The sequence below is a fragment of the Euleptes europaea genome, chromosome 11 (genome assembly GCF_029931775.1).
Source record: "Euleptes europaea isolate rEulEur1 chromosome 11, rEulEur1.hap1, whole genome shotgun sequence".
Taxonomy (NCBI): Eukaryota; Metazoa; Chordata; class Lepidosauria; order Squamata; family Sphaerodactylidae; genus Euleptes; species Euleptes europaea.
The window spans coordinates 75,105,804-75,133,614 of record NC_079322.1 but is presented as its reverse complement, the minus strand read 5'-3'; the positions used below and the strand labels follow the sequence as shown (position 1 = coordinate 75,133,614).

At 46.1% G+C, this 27,811-nt stretch overlaps 1 protein-coding gene across 1 annotated transcript in view; it reads left to right on the top strand.

Annotated features, from left to right (window-relative positions):
- The window catches only part of LOC130484240 (vasoactive intestinal polypeptide receptor 1-like), a 29,735-nt gene that overhangs the window by 1,363 nt on the left and 561 nt on the right, over window positions 1–27,811 (top strand). The window contains exons 2-12 of the mRNA XM_056857141.1: window positions 10,462–10,561; window positions 11,115–11,222; window positions 11,957–12,066; window positions 13,331–13,428; window positions 14,961–15,093; window positions 16,183–16,336; window positions 20,032–20,092; window positions 20,908–20,980; window positions 24,189–24,280; window positions 24,388–24,517; window positions 26,471–26,512. Coding sequence (XP_056713119.1) covers window positions 10,462–10,561; window positions 11,115–11,222; window positions 11,957–12,066; window positions 13,331–13,428; window positions 14,961–15,093; window positions 16,183–16,336; window positions 20,032–20,092; window positions 20,908–20,980; window positions 24,189–24,280; window positions 24,388–24,517; window positions 26,471–26,512 — 1,101 coding nt within the window. The remainder of the gene's footprint in view (window positions 1–10,461; window positions 10,562–11,114; window positions 11,223–11,956; window positions 12,067–13,330; window positions 13,429–14,960; window positions 15,094–16,182; window positions 16,337–20,031; window positions 20,093–20,907; window positions 20,981–24,188; window positions 24,281–24,387; window positions 24,518–26,470; window positions 26,513–27,811) is intronic.

The window sequence follows — 27,811 nt, the reverse complement described above, 5'->3', positions numbered from 1 at the left end:
ACTTTGGTATCTCGATTTTACGCCTTTTTTTTTCCGGGGGAGGGGGGGCTAAGATCTCGCATCTTCGCAGATCAGATGGGCTGGGTTTCTCTTTCCCTCCGATAATGCCACAGCCAAAATGCCACAGCCAAATTCGTCCATCGACTCCTCAGCATTCGAAGCCTGGATCCGAGAGAGCTTTCCGAACAGAAACCCGGAACATTTGATTGTTGGTATCCAAACCGTACACAACTTTGTTTGGGAGGCGGTTAAATAACTGGAGGCTTAAGAAATCACACTAGCAGTGATTAAGACTTTGTAAGTAAGAGGAGTGCTGAAAATATGTACTTCCTGAGAACATTTGGTGTTTGAAAGCAGAATGCTGTGACATTTGAGATTTTTTTTTAATTTTTGGCCAAGATTCAGCTCTTGTCATAAAAATGTGAGCTTCACTGTCCCTCTCCTAATCTACATCGCACATTCTTAATCACACACACACATTCTCCAGGACAGAAATTCACAACAAAAAAGAAAGGCACCCCCTCCCTAAAAAAAGCTTACAAATTTGGATCTTCCAGTGAGAATTTCCCCCCACACATTAGACATGTGAGATTTTGGATTCCAACATACAAATCTTAGATATGGACCTCCCCCTCTATGGATTTCACATGGGGCAAAAGGAGCATTTCTATACATGAGTCAGCAGTAGGGTTGCCAACCTCCAGGTGGTACTACACAATCAGTATAAGTCCTATTCTGATTTTGTACTAATATCTATAGGTCTAGAGGTGTGATTTTTTAATTTCCAACCTCCAGGTGGTGGCTGTAGATCACCTGCTATTACCACTGATCTCCAGCTGATAGAGATCAGTTCCCCTGGAGCAATGCTCAGTGATAAGAGATGGAGCCCCACCATGAGTCACCACAGGCACCACTGCTGACTAGGGTTGCCAGCTACGGGTTGGGAAATACCTGGAGATTTTGGGGGTGGATCCTGAGGAAGGCGGGGTTTGGGAAGGCGAGAGACTTCCATGCTATAGAGTCCAAGTGGCCATTTTCTCCAGGGGAACTGATCTCTATCAGCTGGAGATCAGTGGTAATAGTGGGAGATGCCCAGCCACCTCCTGGAGGTTGACAGCCCTAGGCAACCAATCAAGAGCTCTTTCGCTCTTAGCTCAAACTGGGGATTAGTTAGGCAAAGACCCTGGTCTTACTACTGAATGTGGGCATTATATTAAACTAAGAGTCCATGGGCATGCACAGGAAATGGGGGCTGGTGGTGTGGGGCTGCCTGGTCCTCCTTGCCAACCAGCGGGAGACTTACTGTGCTGGGGAGGCAGGTCTCTCCAGTAATATAATGGCCCAGAAACAACATCAGTGTATTGCTGGGGATGCTCTGGCATCTGGGCGAAACCCTATGGTCAACCATAGAGTTTTGCCCAAATGCCAGCGCATCCCTGGCCCCCTCTGGTGACACACTAACATCATTTCCGGGTGCACAGGAAGTGACATCAGCACATCAGGATGCTGCCAACACTCCCCAGCTCCCTGCCATTTTTTACCCCGCTGGTCAGCTGAGTGGTGGCCGGAAGTGCTCATGGGGACCCTGTGGGGAGGGGAATAGGGTTGCCAGGTCCCTCTTTGCAACCGGCAGGAGGTTTTGGTGGTGGAGAGTGAGGAGGGAAGAGTTTGGGGAGGGACTTCAATCCCATACAGTCCAATTGCCAAAGCAGCCATTTTCTCCAAGTGAATTGATCTGGAGATCAGGTGCAATAGCAGGAGATCTCCAGCTAGTACCTGCTGGTTGGCAACCCTAGAGGGGAAGGGAAGGCAATTGTACAGGGGACCACCTTTACCTTTTTTCCCTATCTCTGCCAAGCCTGATATGCTAGCCGCTACTCTGTCCAAGTTTCTTTTCTTTTCCCTCATCGGGAAAAAAAAAATCCGTCAGCATCGCAGCCTGCGATTGGAAGTTTGACAAGCGCTTTGAACAGTGATCATTGCTATTATGCTTTAAGCAGATGAAGCGCTTTTGACAGCTGTGAACCTTTAATTGCTATGACAGCAAGAGTCACAGAACATGCCGAAGCCTGACAGAGAAGCATTAGACATTGAAAGGAAACTTTCCCCCTCGGTGGCAGGCAAGCAAGGAGGCGTCACGATTTGCAGAGGAGTGGGGCGGAAGAGATTCTTTGGGGTGACACCTACCGCAGGTGGTAGGCGGGGACCGGGTGTTTAAGGAAAATCAAAAACAAAAGTGGATTGTTGCAGGAGAAAAGGTGGAGGGGAAAGATTCAGTGCCTAACACTACATGTAAGATAAGGCCAGACTCCAAATGGTTCAGAGCCGCCAAAAGGTTCTAAAATCCCACAACTTAGAAAACTGCAAATCCTCTGATCTCCCCAGAAAATTTTGCGAGGAGATCTGCAGGGGGTCTTTGCTGAGTGATCCTGGAGGAGATTTTATCTCCTTGCCATTTCAAAGAGGGCACGTCTGAGATGGCCGCCCTGGTCCTCGTTTTACAATAGAGCTGGTCTCAACAGAGCTACTCAGGAGAATCTTGGCATATGGGATTAGTCATAGGGTCACTCGTTCACACATCGCACCCCCGTCGAAGCCTCGCTTGTGTCTGTCAAGAGACTTGTGGGCTAAATATGAAAGCTTTGCCTCTTCGATATCAAATCAGGCTTCGAGCCTCAACCCCTTCCCCAATGGCTGATTCTGCAGAGGTGTCCCAAAACCATTCTGGGCTGAATTCAGTGAAGGACGGAAGCAATTTTCCTTTCTTTTTGACCTTCTCGTCGACAGTTTCGATGGTCTGTTTTTATTGCTGGTTTTGTAGATTTGTCCGTAGTGCGTACTGTTTGTACACTTTTTCCTTGCAATGCAAATGGTATTTCTATGAGCACCGGTGTGCATATGTGTGTAAGAAAATTGCGAAGGTACATTCCAATTCACTTCGAAATTTCACTTGAGGTGCACCTCGGTGGCAATTCTGAAACATGCAGAGTAACCATTTCTTCCTCACGGTCCAACTATAATATTTATTGATTGATTCAGGATACTTCTTTAGGATACTGCATTTTCAAAGTCCTGGTCGAGGTGCCATACAATGAAAAACCACAATACAGAAAACGAGCCATTAAAACGCAAGCAGCATAAAAACTATCAATGAAACAGAAGCAGACCATGAAAAAGCTGATAAGATAAAATGTGTAATTAAAAGCCTGGGGGGGGGGGAGATGTCTTCTGGCCCGATGCCTAAAAGAAAGCAAAGTAGACAGCAGTAGTAACAGTCCTATCAACCCCCCCAACCCTTTTTTTGCTATTTTGAAATTCTCGAATCTCAGCATTTCACTTTAGTCGAAATTTATCTGCAAGCTCTGCTGAAAACAGTTGCAACATAATACATTCAGATATTGATTCAAGGTGGTTTTTATTCATTCACGGCTTTGAAAGACGGGCTATTTTTAAATAGCGGGACTTTGATCTCTGGTAGATCCACTCTGATAGATCTCGGGATACGGATGATATTTTAAGCATTGGTGTTAATCAGATGCTTGACTTCGTTATAATTTTTGGTTAGCTGGAGCTGATTTTCCAGGCGTCGTTCGCATAATTGTGTGAGATCAAGGCAATAAATATTGAATTTGAGCTCTAACTGTCTTTCTGATCCATCAAGGCAGTTTTGGTGAATAGTTCCCTAGCTATTTATTTCTTTGTTTTAAAATATTACCATGACTGCCTTTCTCCTGAGCAACTCAGGAACCAAGGTGGTACAGGCTGCATTGTGCATCTCAATGCAAGAGAAATATGCCTGGACCCGGACCCACCTGAGAGTAGTCCTGTCCCCAGCAATACCTCAAAGCCATCCGCAAGGCTGGGCAAAGAAGTGACAACAGCCAGCCTGGCCTCTTAAACGGATCCTCACCAAGAAATATCTCATCAAGCACTTTCACAGTATAATTTAATACCTGAGGAAGGGAGCTTTGACTATTGAAAGCTCATACCCTCAAAATCTTGTTCGCCTCTAAGGTGCCACTGGACTAGAATGGAGCTGGTTGGCTGCTGAACAACACAGCTACTCTCTAAACTCATTTAATTTAGAAACTGAGACCCCTCTTCTTTCTCTATTGGGGCACCAAAGCAGATTACAACATCATTCTCTGTCCTCTGTTTTTATCCTCAGAACAACCCTACAAGGGAGGTTAGGAATAATCCTGCAAGGGAGCTTAGGCTGAGAGTGAGTGATTAGCCCAAGGTCACCTGGCGATCTTCAATGGCATGAGTGGGGATTTGAATCTGAGTCTCCCAGATTAGAACATAAGAAAGGCCATGCTGGATCAGACCAAGGCCCATCAAGTCCAGTCTGTTCACACCAGTCTGGCTAGGGTTGCCAGGTCCCTCTTGGCAACCGGTGGGAGGTTTTTGGGGCAGAGCCTGAGGAGGGCGGGGTTTGGGGAGGGACATCAATGCCATAGAGTCCAATTGCCAAAGGTGGCCATTTACTCCAGGGGAAGTAATCTCTATCGGCTGGAGATCAGTTGTAATAGCAGGAGATTACCAGCCATTACCTGGAGGTTGGCAACCCTAAGTCTGGCCAACCAGGTGCCTCTAGGAAGCCCACAAACAAGGCGACTGCAGCAGCATTATCCCGCCTGTGTTCCACAGCACCCAATATAATAGGCTTGCTCCTCTGATCCTGGAGAGAATACGTATGTATTAAAGTTAAAAACATAAGGCCTATAACATAAGCAAGTCTTTCATTGTCAATAAATACATGCAAACTCATACACATGTGATGTAAAATCTTACAATGACCAAAGTAGGACCCAATAAGGACCAAAATGCGTTTCGGCCTAAAAAAGGCCTTCCTCAGTGGTCACAGATAGAACTGTAATGTAGTACACATCCTAATAATATATTAGTGTCATAATGCACAGTAGAAAAATATATAAAAGCCCTTCTAGTATAGTGAAGCTTCCTGTAAATTTATTTATTCCTTATATACTAGAACATGGCTTCCAGGTCTCACCTTCTGTAGCATGCTGGGCTTCTAAGGATGGGTATACATCAAGGATGTGTATTAGGTCAAAATGCTCAGTGTTCAAGGCATACCCATGGTCCTTCACACTGGTAACTGATAATTTTAAAGAAAGCACATCAAGCATTGCAGCAAACTGCACATGCTCAGTGGTCCGAACAAAATTTGGAAATGAGGAAGGACAGGTCACTGATTCGTGGGCACCACTCAGCAAATCAGATCAGCTAATTCAGATCCTCTCAGTCTGGAAAGAGATTTGGATGGGCATCCTCTGCACTGGACCTAATTTGGAATGTGGCTAGCCTTGCCCGGTAGGCATAGATTTATTGGGGGTTGATCAATGTTGCCTGGCATGACGACGCTCCTTTTGGTTTAACCATGGAATTTGGGGCAAAAGCTAGAGGGTCATCTGATGTGATGACATCATTTCCGGGTCATGCCAGAAATGATGTCATTGAGCTGGGCGATGCCAGTCACCCCCTATTTTGCCCACTATTTCCCTCTCACCTCCCAACTGAATGGCGGCTGGAGTCAGGAGTTCACTGGCTGCTGCTGGGCAGCTGGCAACCCTAAATGGAGCCCAGACCTTCCACCAATCCTGGTGGCAGAACAACAATCTTTAGCCTGAGCCCCCCAAACCTATTTTCTTCACGAGCTGGATTCTCATTCATTTCCTTGGTCTGTTCATCCAAGACCGTTTTGTGCCTTTTCAGACAAAGGGTTCTGTATGGAAAAAATACAAATCAAACGCTTGCGCCGTAATTCTGTTCCTCTTGATTTCTGAAAATCCAGCATAAAAGTATCACAACGGTAAACAATTTCATGTTATTACCTGCCTTGAAAAGCATCTTAGGCACCAAAGGAGGGGAAAAAATATTTTTCCAGCCAAACCCCTGAATAGGATCTTTTGAAATGTAAATTGGATTGCCCTTTTCAGAGTAATCGTTTTGTTACCGCTGTTGAAAGCAGGGCATTTGCTCGGTCTGACACAGCAAAAAAAAAAAATCCAGTTCAGACTGATATGTTTTTTAAAAAACAAAACAAAATAGATTACATGGAGAATGTCCTGGCTGCTCTTTCAAAGGGGGTTCCAACTGTGAATAAAGAAAAAGATTATTTTGGGAGGTGGGCATCTCAATATTACAAACAAAAGAAAATTGCCAACTGCAGGCATACAAATCAGGAAAGATGACTCTTTTGGGCTGGATAATTTCTCTTACCATTTTATTATAATGTCATGCTATAGTCCTGACCAGGATCAGTCAGTCTGTTTATATTATGAACGGCGTACCAGTTTTATTGATCTCACCCCCTTCTTCTAAACAGATAGTTGACACTGTGTCCATTTCTGATTATTTACTGTTATTTACAGTTTATTTACTGTCATTTGACCAGCAAATATCAGTACAAAATAACAATTTTAAAACCCCATCTGAGGATCTCTGTATCTTACTGGCTACATAACAGAACTTTGCCACTGAAGAAGAGATAAAAAGCATCTTTATCGCCTAGTAAAAAAATTAATAATAAAGTCTTCTGAATGGCTAACATTCCTAAAATTTCTGGTCAACACAGGTAAAATCAACTTATTTGTAACCTCCCTTTAAAATTCACACTATAATAAAATATGTATAATTGTCTCAACAGAATTAAAATTACAGGGGCATAATCTGGCCTCTACAGGTATATGCTGAAATCTCCCGCTGAACATAGCTGACAGAAAGGCATTAAATCGGGCTCTTGAAAAGGCCCATCGAAAGCTATAAAATGTAATGGTTGTTAAATCAGGAGCACTAGACAAACCTTCCCAGATCTTTAATGATTTATAATATCTAGGGAGAAGAGTCCATTTCTCATTATGTTTTTATTACATTTCCCCTTCCCTTCCCTCTGATGGCAGCATACATGGATTCACTGCCATGTGAATCCATTTGTTGGGAGAGCATTACTTAAAACAGGCACCGGGAAACCTAAAATTTCTTTGACTGTTGTAAGGCAAAGCATTAACCACTAATCCACAAGGCTGTGTGAAGATTGATCAGTCCCTCCAATGATCATGCAGGACAGCTACCAGTCTTCTGATTGGACAGAAGTCATACGTTTATTTATTCTAGGTCTTGGTGAAAACATTTTATCCCCGCCATGAATCATTAATGTAATCTTTTAAGAACTATATTTCAAATCAACCTAATTATTCTTGAACTGATTAAGGCCCCCTTTTACATTACCATTCTAAATTGGATGTTAGAACATAAGAAAGGCTATGCTGGATCAGACCAAGGCCCATCAAGTCCAGCAGTCTGTTCACACAGTGGCCAACCAGGTGCCTCTAGGAAGCCCACAAGCAAGGAAGCTGCAGCAGCACCATCCTGCCTGTATTCCACAGCACCCAAGATAACAGGCATGCTACTCTTATCCTGGAGAGAATGGGTATGCATCATGACTAGTATTCATTTTGACTAGTAGCCATGGATATGTTACGACATGGACTGTATATATCCCGGACTGGTTATGGCAACCCCAGTCAGTGCATGCCCCCGCCTCTCCAGAGCAAGCAGCAAGCCTAAAGCCGCCTGGAAAGGAGTGATCTGTCATCCCGCGAGCCGGAAGTCAAGGAGCAGAGGCCAGGTCAACCCTCCAGTAAACCAGAGGGAGTCCACCGTTTGCAGTGCCTCCGTTCCAGTGGAAGCCATATTGCAGGGAGCTGACAGCACTCAACCACCGGCAGCGCTTCCCCCGCCGAGCTGATCGGACTTAATCAGCTAAGCATTAAGAAATGTTAAGACAAACAAATAAACACCATCCCTCCGGCTATGCAAAAGAATGTCTTCCCGGACATCGCGATGTGCAACCTGTGTATGAGCAGCAAAGCCCATCAATGAGAGATTCCTGATTCCCCCAGGGTTGCGCAAACCAATGGAGACAGTATAGTCTACCAAATTATCATACCTCCCCACCCCGGCAGTAGATCGTTAATCCTTTTGTCACCTTTTGTTTAGCTTGGGAACCGCGAGGGTAATCCCATCACCCCCCCTCGGAAAATAGTATAACTTGAGTCCCCGAGATCCATAGGGTACCTGCTAGTTGGACTTTGCGTAGCCCATCCCCACTCTCGCCCTCCCTGGGAATCCCGCCACTCTGCCCTTTTTATCCCAGTGTTTTAGTCCACGGAACCTGGGACATCTCCTCTTCAGGACAGGTATCGTATCTCCCGTCATCACCTCCTGCCACATTGGCGACCGTCACTCTCCTCCTCCCTTTTGCTCTTAGACTCTGTATGAACGTTGTGTATATGATATTTGTATGCTTGTGAACATAACTAATTGATCAAGTAAAAATCTTTAAACTAAATCCATTTGTGCCTTCATTTTTCCTGTTGAATCTTGGACTGGACTCCCGTAAACGTTGGTTAAATGATCCCAGGTTATGCCCACTGCCGGTTATTGAACACTAATTTCCCCATATTATTCATAACCGAGCAATTAGGCTAACAGAATGCCCTCTCCTCCATGAACATGTCCACTCCCCTCTTAAAGCCTTCCAAGTTGGCAGCCATCACCATATCCTGGGGCAGGGAGTTCCACAATTTAACTATGCATTGTATTTGCTGCTGGCATGTTTCCAAGTAAAATGGTACAGGGGTTTCATACAGTGCATTTCAATCCATTAATGAACCCTCTCTAAAGTGCTCTGAAGTGGTCTGGCCATTTCAAACCGCGCTGTTCCCCCCTCCCTTTTTTTTGGCAGAACATTCTTTTTTCATTTCTTTCAACATTTTAACTTTTGCGCTATAGTGCTAGACCAATATAGCAATTCAATGCATTTGGATGCTGGCAATAGAGCACTGAATTGCAACATTGGTCTAGCACTATAGCACAAAAGTTGGAACATTTTTAAAAAGCCAAAAAAGAACACGTGGAGCCGGGAAGCGGTAGCGGTCCTTTCAGAAGTACTCCAAATATTTTAAACAGCACGCTACAGCGATTCAGAAGCTTAAAGAAGAGCTGAAAATGGGAGAAAGCCATTGACATAACACTGGCCCCACCCCGCTTTGGCAATGGGACAGAAGTGGCTTTGTATGAAAAGGTTTTAAAAAATCCATTTGTAGCCGGGAGCCCAAACAGTTGTGTCTGAAATGACACAAAAAATCCCTTAGCAACCGGCTCCTAAAATGGATTATAAGGGCTGTTTGAAAGGTCCCTAAGTAGACAAGAATCATAGATCTACAGGAAGCATACATGTGAAACCCTTTCTCCACTCATACAGAGTGCCTACCATCCTTTACACCTCCCTCTCTCAGGGTTACTAGTAGGTCAGGCTGTCACACTGTCACTACACTTACAGTCCCTTTTTAAATCTCTAGAGGGGCATGACCATTTCACCTCTCAGACCTTCACTCACAGAGATATCAGCAGACATGGTTGCCCAGCCCCCTAGAAGAACAAGAAGAAGAAGGAGGAGGAGGAGTTGGTTTTTATATGCCGACTTTCTCTACCCCTTAAGGGAGAACCAAACTGGCTTACAATAGCCTTCCCTTCCCCTCCCCACAGCAGACACCATATGAGGTAGGTGAGGCTGAGAAAGCGCTAAGAGAGCTGTGACTAGCCCAAAGTCACCCAGCTGGCTTTGTGTGTAGGAGTGGGGAAACAAATCCAGTTCACCAGATTAGTCTCCGCTAATCATGTGGAGGAGTGGGGAATCAAACACGGTTCTCCAGATCAGACTCCACAGCTCCAAACCACTGCTCTTAACCTCTACTTCACACTGGCTCTCACTCAAACACTTCACTGGGTTATTGGGGTTGGGGGCTCTTACACTGTAACATTCATATGCTGCTACCATTTATTCATATCCTAAACCACATATAGACCAAGATCTTCTCTGGTGTGTGTATGTTTCTTTCCCCAAGACACATAGTCCACAGGGTTAAACAGACAAGGAGTTAGCTTTGATTTATGGTTTGAATGTAACACTAATCGGGTGAACTCCTACACTTGAAGCCAGCTGGGTGACCTTGGGCTACTCACAGCTCTCTTTGAGCTATCTCAGCCCCACCTTCTTCACAGGGTGTCTGTTGTGGGGAGGGGAAGGGAAGGTGATTGTAAGCCGGTTTGATTCTTCCTTAAGTGGTAGAGAAAGTCGGCATACAAAAACCAACTATTCTTCTTCAGTAAACTTCATGGTGAAATAGGGATCTGAAGCTATGCTTCTCCAGGCCTAACCTGCCAGTCTAACAACTACACCACACTGAATCTCTCCCTCTGATGGAGGGGGGAACAGAATAGACAGGCCCACTGCCTATGTGTTCATGGCAATATGGTTCAGGAATCATGCTAAATTCAAAGCAGTCCGTTCTGATTATATGCTGTTTCTGTCCACTTGTAGCTAGTGAGTAACACTTGCATATGGTCTCAGTGTTTACTTTTGCTTCCATCCAGGTGGTCTCCATCCATCCAGAATGCAAGATTTTTCAGCAGGTCATGAAAGACGAGGCTCAGTGTTTAGAGAAAAACCACTCTCTTTCACCAGATTTTAAAGGTAATAAATCTAGGTTTACTCTTGTAAATACTGTATGACCATGTCTAGACTACAGAGATCAGGTCCCCTGGAGAAAGTGGCAGCTTTGGAGGGTGGAGTCTATGTAGGGATGCGCAGGGTCCTGGTCTCATTAGAGACATTATTCCACCAGACAGGGGCCAGGGCAGAAAAGGCCCTGGTCGAGGCCAGCTGGACACTCTTTGGGCCTGGGACCACCAGTGAATTAGTATTTGCACTCTTAACATTCTCTGGGGAAAATACCAGGAGAGGCAGTCCCGTGGACTAGGGTTGACAGCTCCAAGTTAGGAAAAACCTGCAGATTTGAAGGTGGAGCTTGAGGAGGGCGGGGTTTGGGGAGGGGAGGGGCTTCAATGAGGGCACAACGGCATACAGTCTATCTTCCAAAGCAGCCATTTTCTCCAGGGGAACTGATTTCTTTCACCTGGAGAGCAGTTGTAATCCCAGATCTCCAGCCACCACCTGGAGGATGGCAACCCAATTTCATGACCCCCAAGAGAAGCAGATGATGATTTGGCAGATATTTTCTCAACAGGGTGTGCTGGAGTTTGGGATGGGCTGAGCTGCTGGCCCCAAGCTACCTTCGGAGAGGTTGTGACCGTCTCATGTCCAGGATTTTTTGAAGAAATCACCAACATACAAGGCAAGAAATGTTGTCCCTTCCCATCTGCTCCTCATTGTTTGGCACAGTTAACTTATCTTGCTCTTCCTTCCAGGGTGGTGTCTATTTCATTCTCACAACAACCCTGAGTGGTAGGCAAGGTAGACAGTGTACACTTGTCCCAACATTACAGTCAGTGTCATGGGAGCCTGAGGTTTACCAGGCAATTATAGTATGTGTTGTCATTGTCGTTTCTTAGAAGGGTTGCCAGGTCCTTCTTTGCCACTGGTGGGAGGCTTTTGGGGCAGAGCCTGAGGAGGGCGGGATTTGGGGAGGGGAGTGACTTCAATGCCATAGAGTCCAATTGCCAAAGCAGCCATTTTCTCCAGGTGAACTGATCTCTATCGGCTGGAGATCAGTTGTAATAGCAGGAGATCTCCTGCCACCACCTGGAGGTTGGTAACCCTATTTCTTAGCAATATGTGTTGTTTGGAGAGCCAGCATGGCATAGAGGTTAAGAGCAGTGGACTCTAATCTGAAGAACCAGGTTCAATTCCCTGCTTCTCCACATGATGCCTGCTGGGTGACCTTGGGCTAGTCACAGTTCTCTACCGAACTCTCTCAGCCTTATCTGCCTCAAAAGATGCTTATTATGTGTGTGTGTGGGTGGGGGGAGAGAGACAGTTTTAAGCTGCTTTGAGTCTCCTTACAGTAGAGAAAAGTGGAGTATAAAAACCAACTCTTCTTCTTCTTTTTGGTGCTGAAATCCTTTACAGGGTTCCTGCACAGAAACTGTACCTTGGGAAATTACTGGTCTGAGCCATTCCCCTCATACTCTGCTGCCTGCGGATTTGAAGAAAGTTTAACAAAAGGACCAGAAGACCAGGTCAGTGAAGACTTAAATATAAAATCAATATGCTGTATTCAACAAAATATTTGCAGTAAGCAGCACCAGTTGATTAAATTCCAGTACAGGCTACTTTCCCATGTCTTCACCTCTCTACACAATTTTCTCTTTCCCTCCTCCTGGCAGCCCTATATCTTCAACTTTCCCTATTTCCTTTTCTCTTTTCCCACCCACCCACCAACCTGGCTCTGGTGAGTCCGCCCTTAATGACAAAAACAGCCCTAGGAAGAGCCCTGCCTTCTCCCCTCCACCCTTTACTGGCAGAAACCAAGGTTTGAAGGCTGGCAGTACTGTTGTGGTTGCCTAGCAATGGCCACTGAGGGCATTCATTTCTTTAAGCTACAGATGCTGCTCTATCACTTTGGAGGTTTTTTTTTTTAAAAAAATGTTTCCCCTCCTCAGGTTTATCGAAAGATCTCTCGTGTCTGTCCATAGTCTTGAACCCCCACCCCCCAAAGTCCCAATATCTGAAGTATCCACATATAGGCCTAAGTTAAAAATTAGATGTATTGATATAAGAGCTAAACTGATTACTCCTTGAGATAAATTAGGTTAATGCAGTGGGGAAAAACTGTTAAACTGATCTCCAGATGACAGAGATCAGTTCCCCCTGGAGAAAATGGCCGCTTTAGAAGTTGGACTCTATGGCATTGTGCCCCACCAAGGTCCTCCCCTCCCCAAACCCTGCCCTTCTTAGGGTCCAGCCCCAAAATCTTCAGGTATTTCCCAAGTGGGAGTTGACAACCCTAATTACAGCTGATGACCAAGATCTGATCCCTTGGAGAAAATGGCAGCTTTGGATTGGAAGGTGAAGTCTATCAAATTACATCCCTGCTAATCTTTCATTTTGTCCCCAAGCTCCACTCTCATTAGGCTCTACCTCGAAATCTCCAGGAATTTCCCAACCCTAATACATGGGCTCCGTAACAGTGACATCCTCATTAGCTAGGGAGCAGCAACATTATTGTGGATTTTGACAGATCAATGTGCGGAAGAACTCACTTCTTCTGGTCTCTGAAAGACCTCCTGGAAAACAGAGTGATTCCTGAGAATGTAGGAGTTGGCCATCTCCGGTCTGGAAATTGGAAAACCCATGCACGCGTATCAATAGCCAAGAAGAAAGGCTTCTCCTTAGTCTTCATTCTTTGCCTCCATGGTTACCAAGGGAGACCGTGCCTGGACTACAAGAGCCAAGTTCTCCCCCATGTGCCTCTATTTCTGAATGTTGTGTTTTCCTCCACAGAAATCTTACTATTCGGAGTTCTGGTACATCTACACTGCCGGCTATGCGACATCTCTGGTTTCCCTCTTTACAGCCCTTCTCATCTTTACCTTCTTTCGGTAAATGCTGACCTAGCTTTTGGGAAACAACACCCTCATCCACGCTTTACTTCATCTCTCCTGCCTTTCCTGGTTTTGTTTCATGCACTGTTTTGTTGGTTTGTTTCACACAATGCGTAAAAATGCCTTTGCTTTTCTCTCGTTCCCTCAGATACCTGGGGCCATGAATTAAGTGCTCCAGTATATGCTTTACCATGTTTGGGATGCAACAAAGCAGATTTTTTTCAGAAGCCATAATGGATCTGGCATGTTACCAAATTTTGAGACAAGTGATGTATTCTGCATTCTATTCCACAAAGAGCTCTCGATCTCTTCTTTGCCCATGCCGAGTTTCAAAGACAGCCAGCATGGTGTAGTGGTTAAGAGCGGTGGTTTGGAGCAGTGGACTCTGATCTGGAGAACCAGCTTTGATTCCCCACTCCTCCACATGAATGGTGGACGCTAATCTGGTGAACTGGATTTGTTTCCCCCCTCCTACACAGGAAGCCAGCTGGGTGACCTGGACTAGTCACAGTTCTCTTAGAGCTCTCTCGGCCACACCTACCTCTCCGGGTGTCTGTTGTGGAGAGGGGAAGGGAAGGTGATTGTAAGCCAGTTTGAGTCTTCCTTAAGTGGTAGAGAAAGTTGGCATGTAAAAAAACCAGCTCTTCTTCTCTTCTTCTAAAGCACTCATAGGAGACTCTAGCAAGGCCCAGGTGCATTTCCAGGCCATCTGGGGTTGCCAACTCTGGGTTGGGAAATACCTGGCGGTTTGGGGTTAGAGCCTGAGGAAGGGGGACTTTGGGGAGGGGAGGGACCTCAGCATGGTGTAATGCCATAGAGTCCACCCACCAAAGCAGCCTTTTCTTCAAGCATCTGATTTTGGTCATGTGGAGATCAATTGTAATAGCAGGAAGTCTCCAGGCTATCATAGCTGGTACAGGATGCTTGGGGAGCTGGACATGGGGGGGGGGGTGATGTCGCTGACATCACGGCATCACTTCCGGGTTGTACTATAGAGTCCACCTTCCAAAACCACCATTTTTATCCAGGGAAACGGATCTGACTGGAAATCAGTTGTAATTCCACAAGCCCTCCAGCCTCCACTTAGAGCAGGGGTGGGGAACCTTTTTTCTGCCAAGGGCCATTTGGATATTTATAACATCATTCGCGGGCCATACAAAATTATCAACTTGAAAATTAGCCTGCTATATTTGGTCAAACATTTAACCAAGAGGCACGACTGGAGACGGCCACATAGGGCAACTTGCTTTTGAACTCTGCTGTCCCCAGCTGGGCCCAAGAGATTCAGGCAGGGCAGCATCCTTCTGAGCTAGAGATCTGCCAGGACCCATGAAGGGCCAGACCAAATGATTTCGAGGGCCTTATATGGCCCCCGGGCCTGACGTTCCCCACCCCTGACTTAGAGGCTGGCAACCCTATTCCTCGATGTTGCAAAAACTGAAGTCAACTTTGCTTAGGTCTGCACAGCAGCACTGTATTTTGCGGAATGATATATATATATTTCTTTCCCCTTTCCTCCTCCGTTTCAGAAAATTCCACTGCACACGGAATTACATCCACATGCATTTGTTTGTCTCGTTTATCCTGAGGGCGGCAGCTGTTTTCACCAAAGACGCCATTTTGTTTTCGGATGACACTATGGACCACTGCTTGATGTCGACGGTACGCCTCTCATCACCTCTTCAGCTTTGGAAACGGGATGCCCGCGTTCAGATTTTCTGTTTCCTGTACAACTCAGCCTATAGCTTTGTTAATTATACGCCATTGAGCTTTCTTAATTATAGCTTGCGTTCGTGAGGGAAAAGGATCGATTTGACCTTATCTGGTATTACCATTTTGTGCTTTCTGCTTTCCCACATGACTGGAATTTTCAGGGGAGGAGAGAATATGGTGGATTTGCTGCTTTATTTTTAAACTATAAATGTAGAAAGTGGAGCAAACGCGATGCTAATCCTGAACAATATCAGTCCCGGGCCTCCCCTCCAAATATTTGAGAAGATGCTTCCGACAGACAGCAGACATGGCTTCGTATTTTAATTCTGGAAAGTTCGAAACTTGTTTGGTTTTTCCTCCTTCTCCAACAAAAACTGTTTTTTCAAAGGAATTTTCTGTTTGGTACATCCCCCCTCCCTACCAGGAATGGCAAAGCTGTTTTGGATTCCTTTTGGAATTTCTCAGACGTTTAGCTTGAGGAGAAATCTCCAAATTCATTCCAGATCTAGTGGCAAGCTGGGGACAGATGGAACCTCCATGTAAAATATTACTAGAACATACTGAAATGTTTTGGCTTTGCTCAGAAAAGGAAAATCCTCACTTGTGGGGTTGCCAACCTCCAGATGGGGCCTGGAGATGATGATCATCATCATCTTCTTCTTCATCATCATCTTCTTCATCATCTTCTTCATCTTCTTCTTCATCATCATCTTCTTCTTCATCATCATCATCATCTTCATCATCATCATCGTCTTCTTCTTCATCATCATCATCATCTTCTTCTTCTTCTTCTTCATCTTCTTCTTCATCATCATCTTCTTCTTTTCTTCTTCTTCTTCTTCTTCTTCTTCTTCTTCTTTTCCCCAGGACTATCCTGGTATACACAGGTTATAGATCCCAGTTACCCCCTTCTCCTTGCTTGTTTCCTCAGCTAATTCCCCCAACTAAAGTGGAGATGGCCTACTTAGGGTTACACTGTTACCTCAGAGTGATATCCTGGTATGAAAGCAACTGCTGTGTTCCGTGCCTGTCCTGCAGGTGCCGTGCAAGGCCGCCGTGGCTTTCTTCCAGCTCAGCATTTTAGCCAATTTCTTTTGGCTCTTCGTCGAAGGCCTCTATCTGCAAACACTGTTGATCCTCACCTTTGTCTCTGACAAACAGTATGCGTGGAAGTTCGTCCTGATTGGCTGGGGTGAGTAGACTGCTTTGGTTCTTCCTCCTAGCAGATTGACTGGAGGAGTCAGGAGACGGATTTCCCTCCAGATCAGTGGATCTGGTTAGCAGATTCGGGTGTACATGAATAATTGTTTTAACAAATCCAGACCTTACGAGCAAGGCTCACTTGTTTGAATTACCTGGAGCCCTCTGGTCTGCGCCCACCTTAAGCACTTTCTTTCCATCACACTTTGCTGGGGCCATCCTGGGTAGAGTTGCCAACTTCCAGGTGGGGCTTGGAAATCACCTGGAACCATAACTGATCTCCAAACTATAGAGATCACTTCCCCTGGAGAAAATGGCCACTTTGGAGGGTGGGTTCTATGGCGCTGTACCCAGCTGAGGTGCCTCCCCTCCCCAAACCCTTCCTTCTCCACGGTCCACCCTAAAAATCTGCAGGAATTTCCCAACCCAGCGTTGGTAACCCTATAAGAAGATCAGTTCCCCTGGAGAAAATGGCAGGTTTGGAGGGTGGACTCCACCGCATCCTATTTCCTCCTGTCCCCATACTCTACCCTCCTCAGGCTCTGCCCCCATTATGGTTTTGTGAGGGGCCGTGGCTCAGTGGTAGAGCCTCTGCTTGGCATGCAGAAGGTCCCAGGTTCAATCCCTGGCATCTCCAGTTAAAGGCACTAGGAAAATAGATGAGACTCTGGAGAGCCGCTGCCGGTCTGAGCAGACAATACTGACTTTGATGGTCCAAGGGTCTGATTCAGTATAAGGCAGCATCATGTGTTCATGTGTACCTAACTGGATGATGATGCCAGTTACAACATGGATATCAACCAGATAACTTTTTTTTCTTTTTTGCCATCAAGCCACAGCTTACTTATGGCGACCCCATAGGGTTTTCAAGGCAAGAGACATTTAGAGGTGGTTTGCATGGCCTGTCTCCGTGACACACCCCTGGTATTCCTTGGAGGTCTTCCATCCAAATATTAGCCAGGTTTGGGGCTTTGAGTGTGTGACTGGCCCAAGGTCACCCTGAAAGCTTCCATGGCAGAGTGGGGATTCAAACCTGGGTCTCCCAGCTCCTAGTCCGACACCTTAACCATTAAATCATGCCGTCTCTCTCAACTAGATATAATTGAGAGATATTTCTCAAACTTCATGGTTTTCCTTTTCTTAGTTGGATTTCTTTACACTGTTAGTTGATGCCCTCCCACTGCTGACCTCAGTTAGTTCCCTTGCAGGCAAGAGGACTGGAGATGTAGGATGTGTCTTTAAAGAATGCTTTACTTACAAATGTGCAAGCAGAGAATAGGGTGGAGGCAAAGAGTTGATCCCCTGGCCACATCAGATGCCCAGAGAGAAAAAAAGAGAGAGAGATCCTACCTGCCCAGATGTTTCATCTGACTTCCAGCTGTCTCTGCTGCCTGGAACACATATGAACACATGAAGCTGCCTTATACTGAATCACACCCTTGGTCCATCAAAGTCAGTATTGTTTACTCAGACCGGCAGTGGCTCTCCAGGGTCTCAGGCAGAGATCTTTCCCATCACCTGCTTGCCTAGTCCCTTTAACTGGAGATGCCGGGGATTGAGCTTGGGACCTTCTGCATGCCAAGCAGAGGCTCTACCACTGAGCCATAGCCCCTCTCCATGATTCTCCAGGGTCTCAGGCAGAGGTCTTTCCCATCACCTGCTTGCCTAGTCCCTTTAATTGGAGTTGTCGGGGATTGAACCCGGAACCTTCTGCATGCCAAGCAGAGGCTCTACCACTGAGTCACAGCCCCTCCCTATGAAGCTGCCTTGTACTGAATGAGACCCTCGGCCCATCAGAGTCAATATTGTCTACTCAGACCAGCAGTGGCTCTCCAGGGTCTCAGGCAGAGGTCTTTCCCATCCCTTGCTTGCCTAGTCCCTTTAACTGGAGATGCCGGGGATTGAATTTGGGACCTTCTGCATTCCAAGCAGAGGCTCTACCACTGAGCCACAGCCCCTCTCCATGATTCTCCAGGGTCTCAGGCAGAGGTCTTTCCCATCACCTGCTTGCCTAGTCCCTTTAACTGGAGTTGTTGGGGATTGAACCCGGGACCTTCCACATGCCAAGCAGATGCTCTGCCACTGAGCCACAGCCCCTCTCCTTCCATCTCTTCCCATCACAATCCTGCTCTTTCTTTTGTTCTTACCTGTCCTGGGAAGGGCTATCTTCTCCAAGCTCCGATAGACACTTGAGAGTCCTGTAATCTCCTGGCAATTATGGTGCTCTCTGAGTCCCGTTAGCTGACTATTCCGAGCTGTTAACCTGACAAAGGACTGGTCAACTGGCAGCTGCAGCATTGTTAGTATAATTTCCTCCGATTGACATGTACAAGGGGGGGAAAGACTAATTACACAAAAACACGGCTATCAGCAATACTGTCATGAAAAGACACACCCCTGGGACAATGCCTTCTCGTTGCCAGAATGCAAAGTATTATTATTACATTTTCTCCAAGCGGTCCAACCTGAACGTCCCTCTGCATGACTCTCAGATCATCAATAAGCTTTAGTGCATGTCACATTTTCCCAGACTTGAAATGCCCATTCCTCAATCAAAGGCAGGGTTTCTGTTCTCCCAGATTTACAGGGCAATCCTAAATAGTGTTGCCCCCTTTGAAGCCCATTTGGTTCAGTAGACGTAGAAGGGTGTAACTCTGCCATGGATGGTCGTGTTACACATAGGACATTTGTGCAGGGCTGTTTCCTCGCGGTCACCCTGCCCTCTGACAACTGCAGGGCTTTGCTTTGATTATGCTTGCATTTTCCGACTGTCAGAGGTCGCCTCGCTCTCCCCGCGGGTTTCCATGGGTTCCCCCCAAATTTTCTGGATGCTGGCTAAACACAAATCCAGAAAACGCAGGCAAAAAGTGAGGCGACCTCTGATGGTTGTAAAATGCATGCATAATCAAAGCAAAACCCCGAAGTAGTCGGCGGGGTGACCACAAGGAAAAAGCCATGCATAAATGGCCATAGAGATTCTTTGGCACCTGAGGCTCTGCTCTGTCCCTCTCCTCCCCAAACCCTGACCTCCCCAAGTTCCACTCCCAAATCCCCAGGCATTTCCTAACCTCAGAAATCACAACCCTACTTCCCCTCCCCAATATCCCCCTCCCCAGGCTTCACCCCCAAATCTCCAAGAATTTCCCAATCTCTAGTTGGCAGTCCTAGCTAAACCCGCAGCTCTCCCTTTATAGAAATGAAGCTGGACTAGAATCATAGAATAGAATCATAGAATTGGAAGGGACCACCAGGGTTGTCTAGTCCAAACCCCTGCACAATGCAGGAGATTCACAACTACCTCCCCCGCACACACACCCAGTGACCCCTACTGCATGCCCAGAAGATGCCCAAGATGTCCACCCTCTCATGATCTGCCTAAGGTTATAGAATCAGCACTGCTGACAGATGGCCATCTAGCCTCTGCTTAAAAACCTCCAGGGAAGGAGCAGTTACCACCTCCTGAGGAAGCCTGTTCCACTGAGGAACAGCTCTAACTGTTAGAAAGTTCTTCCTAATGTCTAGACGGAAACTCTTTTAATTTCAACCCGTTGGTTCTGGTCCGACCTTCTGGGGCAACAGAAAACAACTATATATGTTTGCAGGAATGCATGCAGTTGTGGTTCTGGAGAGGGACCTTTGGTGCATGGAATCAAACTGTACGACAATTCATTGTTTATTTTTTTCCAGGAGCTCCGGTGACCATCACCCTTGTATGGATTCTGGCCAGAATTTACAGACAGAACACTGGGTGAGCTGACACGCTTATTTTCCACAACGTGAGCATGATTCTCATCAGGTTTAAATTTAGAAAAACCAGATCCCTGAAGACCACCACTCCCCACTCCCCCCTCCTGACACTGGCTTGGATCTGACCATTATGCTCAGCCCAATTTGAAGCCTTCCTCTACCCTACAGACTCTCCCTCTGATGGAAGGAATGATGTCTCCGGAGGCTGGAGGAAGGCTTCCAGTTTGACTGAGCAGATACAAAAGAAGAAGAGTTGGTGTTTATACTCCAATTTTCTCTCTCTTTAAGGAGACTCAAACTGGCTTACAATTGCCATCCTCTCCCCATAACAGAGCCCTTGTGAGGTAGGTGGGGTTGAGAGAGTTTGGAGAGAACTGTAACTAGCCCAAGGTCACCCAGCTGGCTTCATGTGGAGGAGTGGGGAAAGCAACCTGGTTCAACAGATTAGAGTCTGCTGCTCATGTGGAGGAGTGGGGAATAAAACCTGGTTCTTAACCACTACACCATGCTGTCTGAAAGGTATGCCTAAAAGTGGGTGAAGCACGACACATCATCTAAATTATTTTCACAAAATACATTTGTGAGAGGTCTCACTGTTAACGCAGAAGTTTGATGGCTAAAACAGACTTGAATCTCCCCTAAATCCAGCACTCTAACTAATATACTACACTGGTTCTTGAGAAAAGTAAGGCTGAGATCGTTAGACCACTTTTTTATATCAGGATGCAAATCAAAGTAGGTTCATGGAAGGGGGGGAGAGATCTCTTCCTCCAGGTGAATGTAATAAATTTTTTCTTCATTTGCTGGCTTTTTCAGATGCTGGGATGACGAGGAAGAGAGCTCTGCCATGCTGTGGATCATCAAGGGACCCATCCTATTAACCGTCTTGGTGAGCGTTTGATCTTCCGATTGCTTTGAAGAACTGAAAGAACAGCAATTGTCTTTAGTTGCAGGGGGAACGAGGGACTTGCTCAGAACCTTTTGACTCAATGAACACGTTTGAGCTTTCTTTCTTTCTTTCTTTCTTTCTTTCTTTCTTTCTTTCTTTCTTTCTTTCTTTCTTTCTTTCTCTTTCTTTCTTTCTTTCTTTCTTTCTTTCTTTCTTTCTTTCTTTCTTTCTCTTCTTTCTTTCTTTCTTTCTTTCTTTCTTTCTTTCTTTCTTTCTTTCTTTCTTTCTTTCTTTCTTTTTCTCCTCCTCCTCCTCCTCCTCCATCAAATCGCAGCTGAATTATGGCAACCCTGTAGGGCAGGGTGTCAGATCTCCCTTTAGTAATGAATAAGATAAGGACTTAGAATGAAGGGACCATCTTGAACTATGTTTCCTAGGCCGACTTTGTTTATGGGATGGTTTGCCAGTGCCTTCCCCAGTCATCCTCCCTTTACCCCCAGCAAGCTGGGTACTCATTTGACCGACCTCGGAAGGATGGAAGGCTGAGTCAACCTTGAGCCGGCTACCTGAAACCAACTTCCATTGGGATCGAACTCAGGTCATGAGCAGAGCTTGGACTGCAGTACTGCAGCTGACCACTCTGCGAGGCTAAGCATAAAGGAAACCTCCAGAGCCACCAAACAGGCCTTTCCTAATGTGAGAGGGGGGGGAGGAGGGACAATGGAAAGGATAGTTATGCTCAGTCAGAACAGCGCCCTCTGGTGACAGGGAGGAGCTGTGCTTCCTCAATCAGTCTCATGATACCCCTTGCCAGAAGGGGCCCTGCTTAGTCAATGCCTCCAAATGAGCATATGGCGAATACAGGATTGGAAGCAAGAACTTCCCATCTCAATGGTAGAGCAACTGATTTGGGTGTAGAAGATTCCAGGTTGAGTCCCCACCATTTCCAGTTCAGAACATCATAGAATCATAGAGTTAGAAGGGGTCAGACAGGCCATCTAGTCCAACCCCCTGCTCAATGCAAGATCACTCTAGAGCATCCCTGACACGTGCTTGTCCAGCCTCTGCTTAAAGACTGCCTGTGAGGGGGAGCTCACCACCTCCCTAGGTAGCTGATTCCACTATCGATCAACTCTTACTGTAAAACATTTCCCCCTAATATCCAGCCGGTACCTTTCTGCCCGCAAATTAAGCCCATTATTGTGAGGCCTATCCTCTGCTGCCAACAGGAACAGCTCCCTGCCCTGCTCTAAGTGACAGCTCTTCAGATACTTAAAGAGCACTCTTGTGTCCCTTCTCAACCTCCTCTTCTCCAGACTAAACATTCCCAGCTCCTTCAGCCTTTCCTCGTAGGGCTTGGTCTCCAGGCCCCTGATCATCCTTGTTGCTCTCCTCTGCACCCACTCCATTCTGTCCACATCTTTTTTGAAGTGACACCTCCAGAACTGCACACAATACTCCAGGTACAGCTTGACCAATACAGTGTACAGTGGGACTATGACATCAAGTAGTAAGTGATGTGAAAGACTGCCACCTGAGAGCTGCTGGCTGTCAGACAGTACTGACCTTGATAGACCAAGGGTCTGACTCAGGATGAGTCAACTTTCTATATTCAACCATAATAGTGCCGTATACACCATCACTTCAAGTTTTTCCCCCCTCTCCCCAGTGTAATAAATCTACAGGAAGGGAAAGCGGCATGGTATAGCCTGATCTTGGAAGCTAATTAAGATCAGTACTTGGATGGGTGACCACCAAAGAAGACTCTGCAGAGGAAGGCAATATTCAACCACCTCTGCTTCTCCCTTGCCTTGAAAGCCCCTTGCTGGGGTCGCCATAAGTCTTGGATGGGAGACCACTAAGGAAGACTTTGCAGAGGAAGGCAGTGGCAAACCACCTCTGCTTCTCCCTTGCCTTGAAAGCCCCTTGCTGGGGGCACCATAAGTCTAAGCTAAGTAGGGTTGGTATTTGGATGGGAGACCACCAAGGAAGACTCTGCAGAGGAAGGCAATGGCAAACACCCTCTGCTTCACATTTGCCTTGGTAGCCCCTTGCAGTGCTTGCCATAAGTCAGCTGTGATTTGACAACACTTTACACACACACAATAAAGCTGAGATGTGCGTATCAGTAAAACACAGCTCTAAAAGAATCCTGGGGGGAACAAGATGCACTGATTATTTTCTCGCAGTGTTGTGTCAAAGTTCATGTGTATATCAGTGATGCTGAGAAACACAAATAAAGAGCTGAAAATGGCAGGAGATGCTGCATACGCAGTGCTCTGTCTCAAATTCCGATACACCCCCTCACACGCATACACAAAAAGAAAAAGAAGAGTTGTGGATTTTTAATACATTGTTGGTTCCCCTTTGCAAATGAGATGTGACAATCCAGAAATCCAGGGAGATGCTGGCATCTTTTCAGAGCAGTGATGATTTCTTGTCAAAATAATGTTTAACGAACACATTTGTGAACACATTTACCTAGCTATGCTAGTAATTGACATCTGGATTCCTGATGACCTGCTGGGCGCTTCAGCAGATAGTTCTTCGTTGCGCGATTGGGTATATAAGGGCGCCACTCTAATTGATAGCTCATTAATTCTCCAATCTAAGTCTTCTCCATGGTTTAACTTAAAAAAAAGACCATCTTAGAACAAAATATCTAGTTGATATCTCAGTCCAAAAGCTCAGAATGGCTTTCACATCTCTACGCTTTCAAACAACGCAAACTGCAATATTGGATGGACGATATAATAAAGTACCAATAGCACAATGTACTTGCAATTGTGGTTCTGCTGTAGAGTATTTATCCCATTATATTTTAGCTTGTCCTCTTCATGTAATACTTAGGGAAAAATTCCTTCATACCATATCAACTGGGTTAAACTTGTTTCCTGACTCCAAAAAATTAGTATTTTTATTGCCAGATACCAATTCGTTTATTAATTACAGGATGTCACTTTTTGCTCTAGCAGCTAGAAAGATAAGAACCCAGCTGGTGCCAAAGAATGTAATTAGCCAGAACTGATGGCCAGCTAGGATATATTTTAATTATATTGTATTTTATCATAACTTATAAGGCTTTTTGTATTTTATCTTTATTATATAATCTTATTTTATAATTTAATATACCTTGCAAAGGCCTTTGGCTATCTACAAATAAATATTTACTTAATTACATCAGGATTTCCTCCCTCCATCTTTTCAGGTGAACTTCATCATTTTCCTGAACATCATTCGCATTTTAGTGCAGAAATTAAAATCTTCAGAGCCCGGAGGAAGGCACTCGAGGCATTTTGTGTAAGTGACCAAGCTTCTCACCCTCATTGCATGAGACATTGGTCCCCAATACCTCCACTTCAGCATGATTTCTCAACAGGACTGACAACATTCTTTTCCTTTTCCAGGAGACTGGCCAAATCCACCCTGCTCCTAATTCCGCTCTTTGGCGTGCATTATGTCGTATTCGCTTTCTTTCCGGAGGGCACAGGGACGGATGCCAGACTGTACGTTGAGCTGGCCTTGGGCTCTTTTCAGGCAAGGATGGTGCTCAGAACTTGGGAGCAGGAGGCTCTGTGGGCTGGTATTGAAGGATCCAATCACTATTGCTGAGGGTGGGGGGGCAATGCATAGTTAAATGGTGGAACTCCCTGCCCCAGGATGTGGTGATGGCTGCCAACTTGGAAGGCTTGAAGAGGGGAGTGGACATGTTCATGGAGGAGAGGGCTATCCATGGCTACTAGTCAAAATGGATACTAGTCATGTTGGTGTCATTCTGCAAATGTAATGAGTAGTCCCTCCACCCCCTCATCCAGATCACTGATAAAAATATTGAAAAATACCAGGCCCAGAACCGAACCCTGTGGCACCCCACTGGACATCTCTGTCCATTCAGATGAAATGCCACTGACAACTATTCTTTGAGTGTGGTTCTCCAACCAGTTCCCTATCCACCTAACTATCCTAGATACCAGTACACAATCCTCTAGTTTACCCATCAGAACATCATGGGGAACCCTATCAAACGCTTTACTGAAATCCAGGTAAACAACATATCATTTCCCCAATGCTGCTGTTCACATTGTACTATTAATAGGGTTGCCAACCTCCAGGTAATAGCTGGAGATCTCCCGCTATTAAAACTGATCTCCAGGCAATAGAGATCAGTTAACCCTGGAGAAAATGTCCGCTTTGGCAATTGGACTCGATGGCATTGAAGTCCCTCCCCTCCCCAAACCCTGCCCTCTTCAGGCTCTGCCCCCAAAACCTCCTGCCTGTGGCGAAAAGGGACCTGGCAACTAGGGCTGTCGATTCGGTTCCATCTGAACTGAAAAACAGCCTAATTTTCCCCGATTCGGCGGTTTTCAATTCGGATGGAACCGAATTTAAAAAATAGGCGGGAAAATGATGAGCCGAATTTGGCGAGTTCGGGCGATTGCTGAATAAATTCAGCAAATTTGGGGGGCTCCGAATCAGCAGCATAACTGTCAGTTAGTAAGCAACTAGCAGCATTTTCCTGCAGCTAATGGTGGCCAAGCTGGGTCTTTCTCCTGGCCAATCAGAACAGGGATTCTCCTTTTTGAATTGGCCGAGAAGAGTATAAAAACTCCTGTCCTCCCATCCCATCCCGAGTCTGGAACTCATTTCCTTCCATTTTGGTGGTGCTGCTCCTGACTCTGAGAGATCCCGATTCCTGCTTACTGGAGTAGGACTGGATTGGATTTACTTCTCGTCCCTGCTCCTGCTGGAAGACATCCACACAGTTTGATTTTTTGGGTTTTCCTCTATATCTTTTATCCTGTGTGTATGGGAAAGCAGATTCTTTGTGTGTGTGTGTGGGGGGGGGAGCAGTTTCTGTGGGTGGGGGGGAAGCCAAAGGGGGGATTGCTTGTTCTGCCGTGTGTTTGTGCCCCCTCGCCTCTGTGGGAGTTTACGTTCTGCTTTTTTTCTGCCTGTGGCCTGGCCACCCTCACCTGGAGTTGAGTCCGTGTGGCAGTGCGCACTTTTGAGTCGGCGCAAATGTGTTTGTAATGGCTTTATTGCAATGGGCAGATGGGGGGGGGCCTTCCGGGCCCCATAACTCAGGACCCACCGACCCAATCTTCACAAAACGTGGGGGTTCTTGCAAGAAGGGTCCCCTCAAGCTACACTGAAAGTGTGGGAGCTCTACCTTCAAAAATGCCCCCCTGAAGCCACGGAAAGGCGCAAATGTGTTTTTAATGGCTTTAAATGGCCAAATTTATTCGCGAACTCCGAACTTAATGCCGAATTCCACAGATCTGAATCAGGGGAGTTCGAACTTCGGCATTTCCCCGAATAAAAACGGGCCAAATTTTGCCAAATCCAAATTTTACCGATTTTTTTTTCAAAAGCCCTACTGGCAACTCGAACTATTAATTCTGTACTTTTGTGGCTTGATGTGATTAATTTAATTGGAAGTTGATGAGATTGTGTGTATCTCAGGGATTTCCCCTTTCTTTTCCTTTTTAGGGCTTTTTTGTCGCTCTGCTGTACTGTTTCTTGAATGGAGAGGTGAGTACCAGCCTGGGTTGTCAATCTGGAATAGGAAAGCTCTGGAGATTTGGAAGGTGATGCTTGGGGAAAGGGGATTGGGGGTAGGCTTGCCAATCTCCAGGTGGTGGCTCGAGATCTCCTGCACTTACAACTGATCTCCAGACTACATATATCACTTATTTATTTAACATTTGTTTATTTAAAACATTTATTTCACTTCTCCTGCTGCTTTGGAAGGTGGAATGTATGTCCTTATTCCCTACCAAGGTCTCTCCCCTCCCTAAACCCCATTCTCCCAGGCTCCACCTTCATATCTCCAGGTAGTTTCCAACCCAGAGTTGGCAACCCTAATTGGGGGAGGGCCCTCAGCAGGGTAGAAACTTAGGGTTGCCAAGTCTGGGTAACTACCAGGAGGTTTTTTGGGGGGGAGGCTGGGGGGAGGGGTTTGGAAATGCCCAGACCTCAGTGGGGTATAATGCCATAGAATCCATCCTCCAAAGCAGCCATTTTCTCCAGGGGAGCTGACCTCTGTAGTCTGGAGACCAGTTATCATTCCAGGAGATCTCTAGGTGCAGTAGTGGCTAAGAGTGGTGGACTCTAATCTGGAGAACTGAGTTTGATTCCCCACTCCTCCCCATGAAGCCTGCTGAGTGACTCCAGATTAGAATCCACTGTTCTTAACCATTACTCCATGCTGGCTCTCAGTTATATACAATATTGTGCCTATCTCATGTCCTTCTGGATAGATAACTCCCTGTCTTCTCCCCGAGAAGATCCTTCAGGAAGTACCATTGTTCCTCACGTTCCTTGGTTAATGACCTCAAACCATCCAAACATGGATGTTTTTGTCCCCATGGCGTCTGCTTGGTGATACAATTTTGGCCACGAGTCCTAAACATTCACAGTGAACACATGAACACAAGAAGCTGACTTATACTGAATCAGACCCTTGGTCCATCAAAGCCAGTATTGCCTACTCAGACCGGCAGCAGCTCTCCAGGGTCTCAGGCAGAGGTCTTTCACAATACCTACTTACCTAGTCCCTTTAACTGGAGATGCCAGGGATTGAACCTGGGACCTTCTGCATGCCAAGCAGATTCTCTATCACTGAGCCATGGCCCCTCCCCATCAATATATGAACACGTGGTGATTCTTTATACTGAATCAGACCCTTGGCCCATCAAAGTCAGTATTGCCTACTCAGACTGGCAGCAGCTTTCCAGGGTCTCAGGCAGGTCTTTCACAATACCTGCTTGCCTAGTCCCTTTAACTGGAGATGCCGGGGATTGAACCTGGGACCTTCTGCATGCCAAGAAG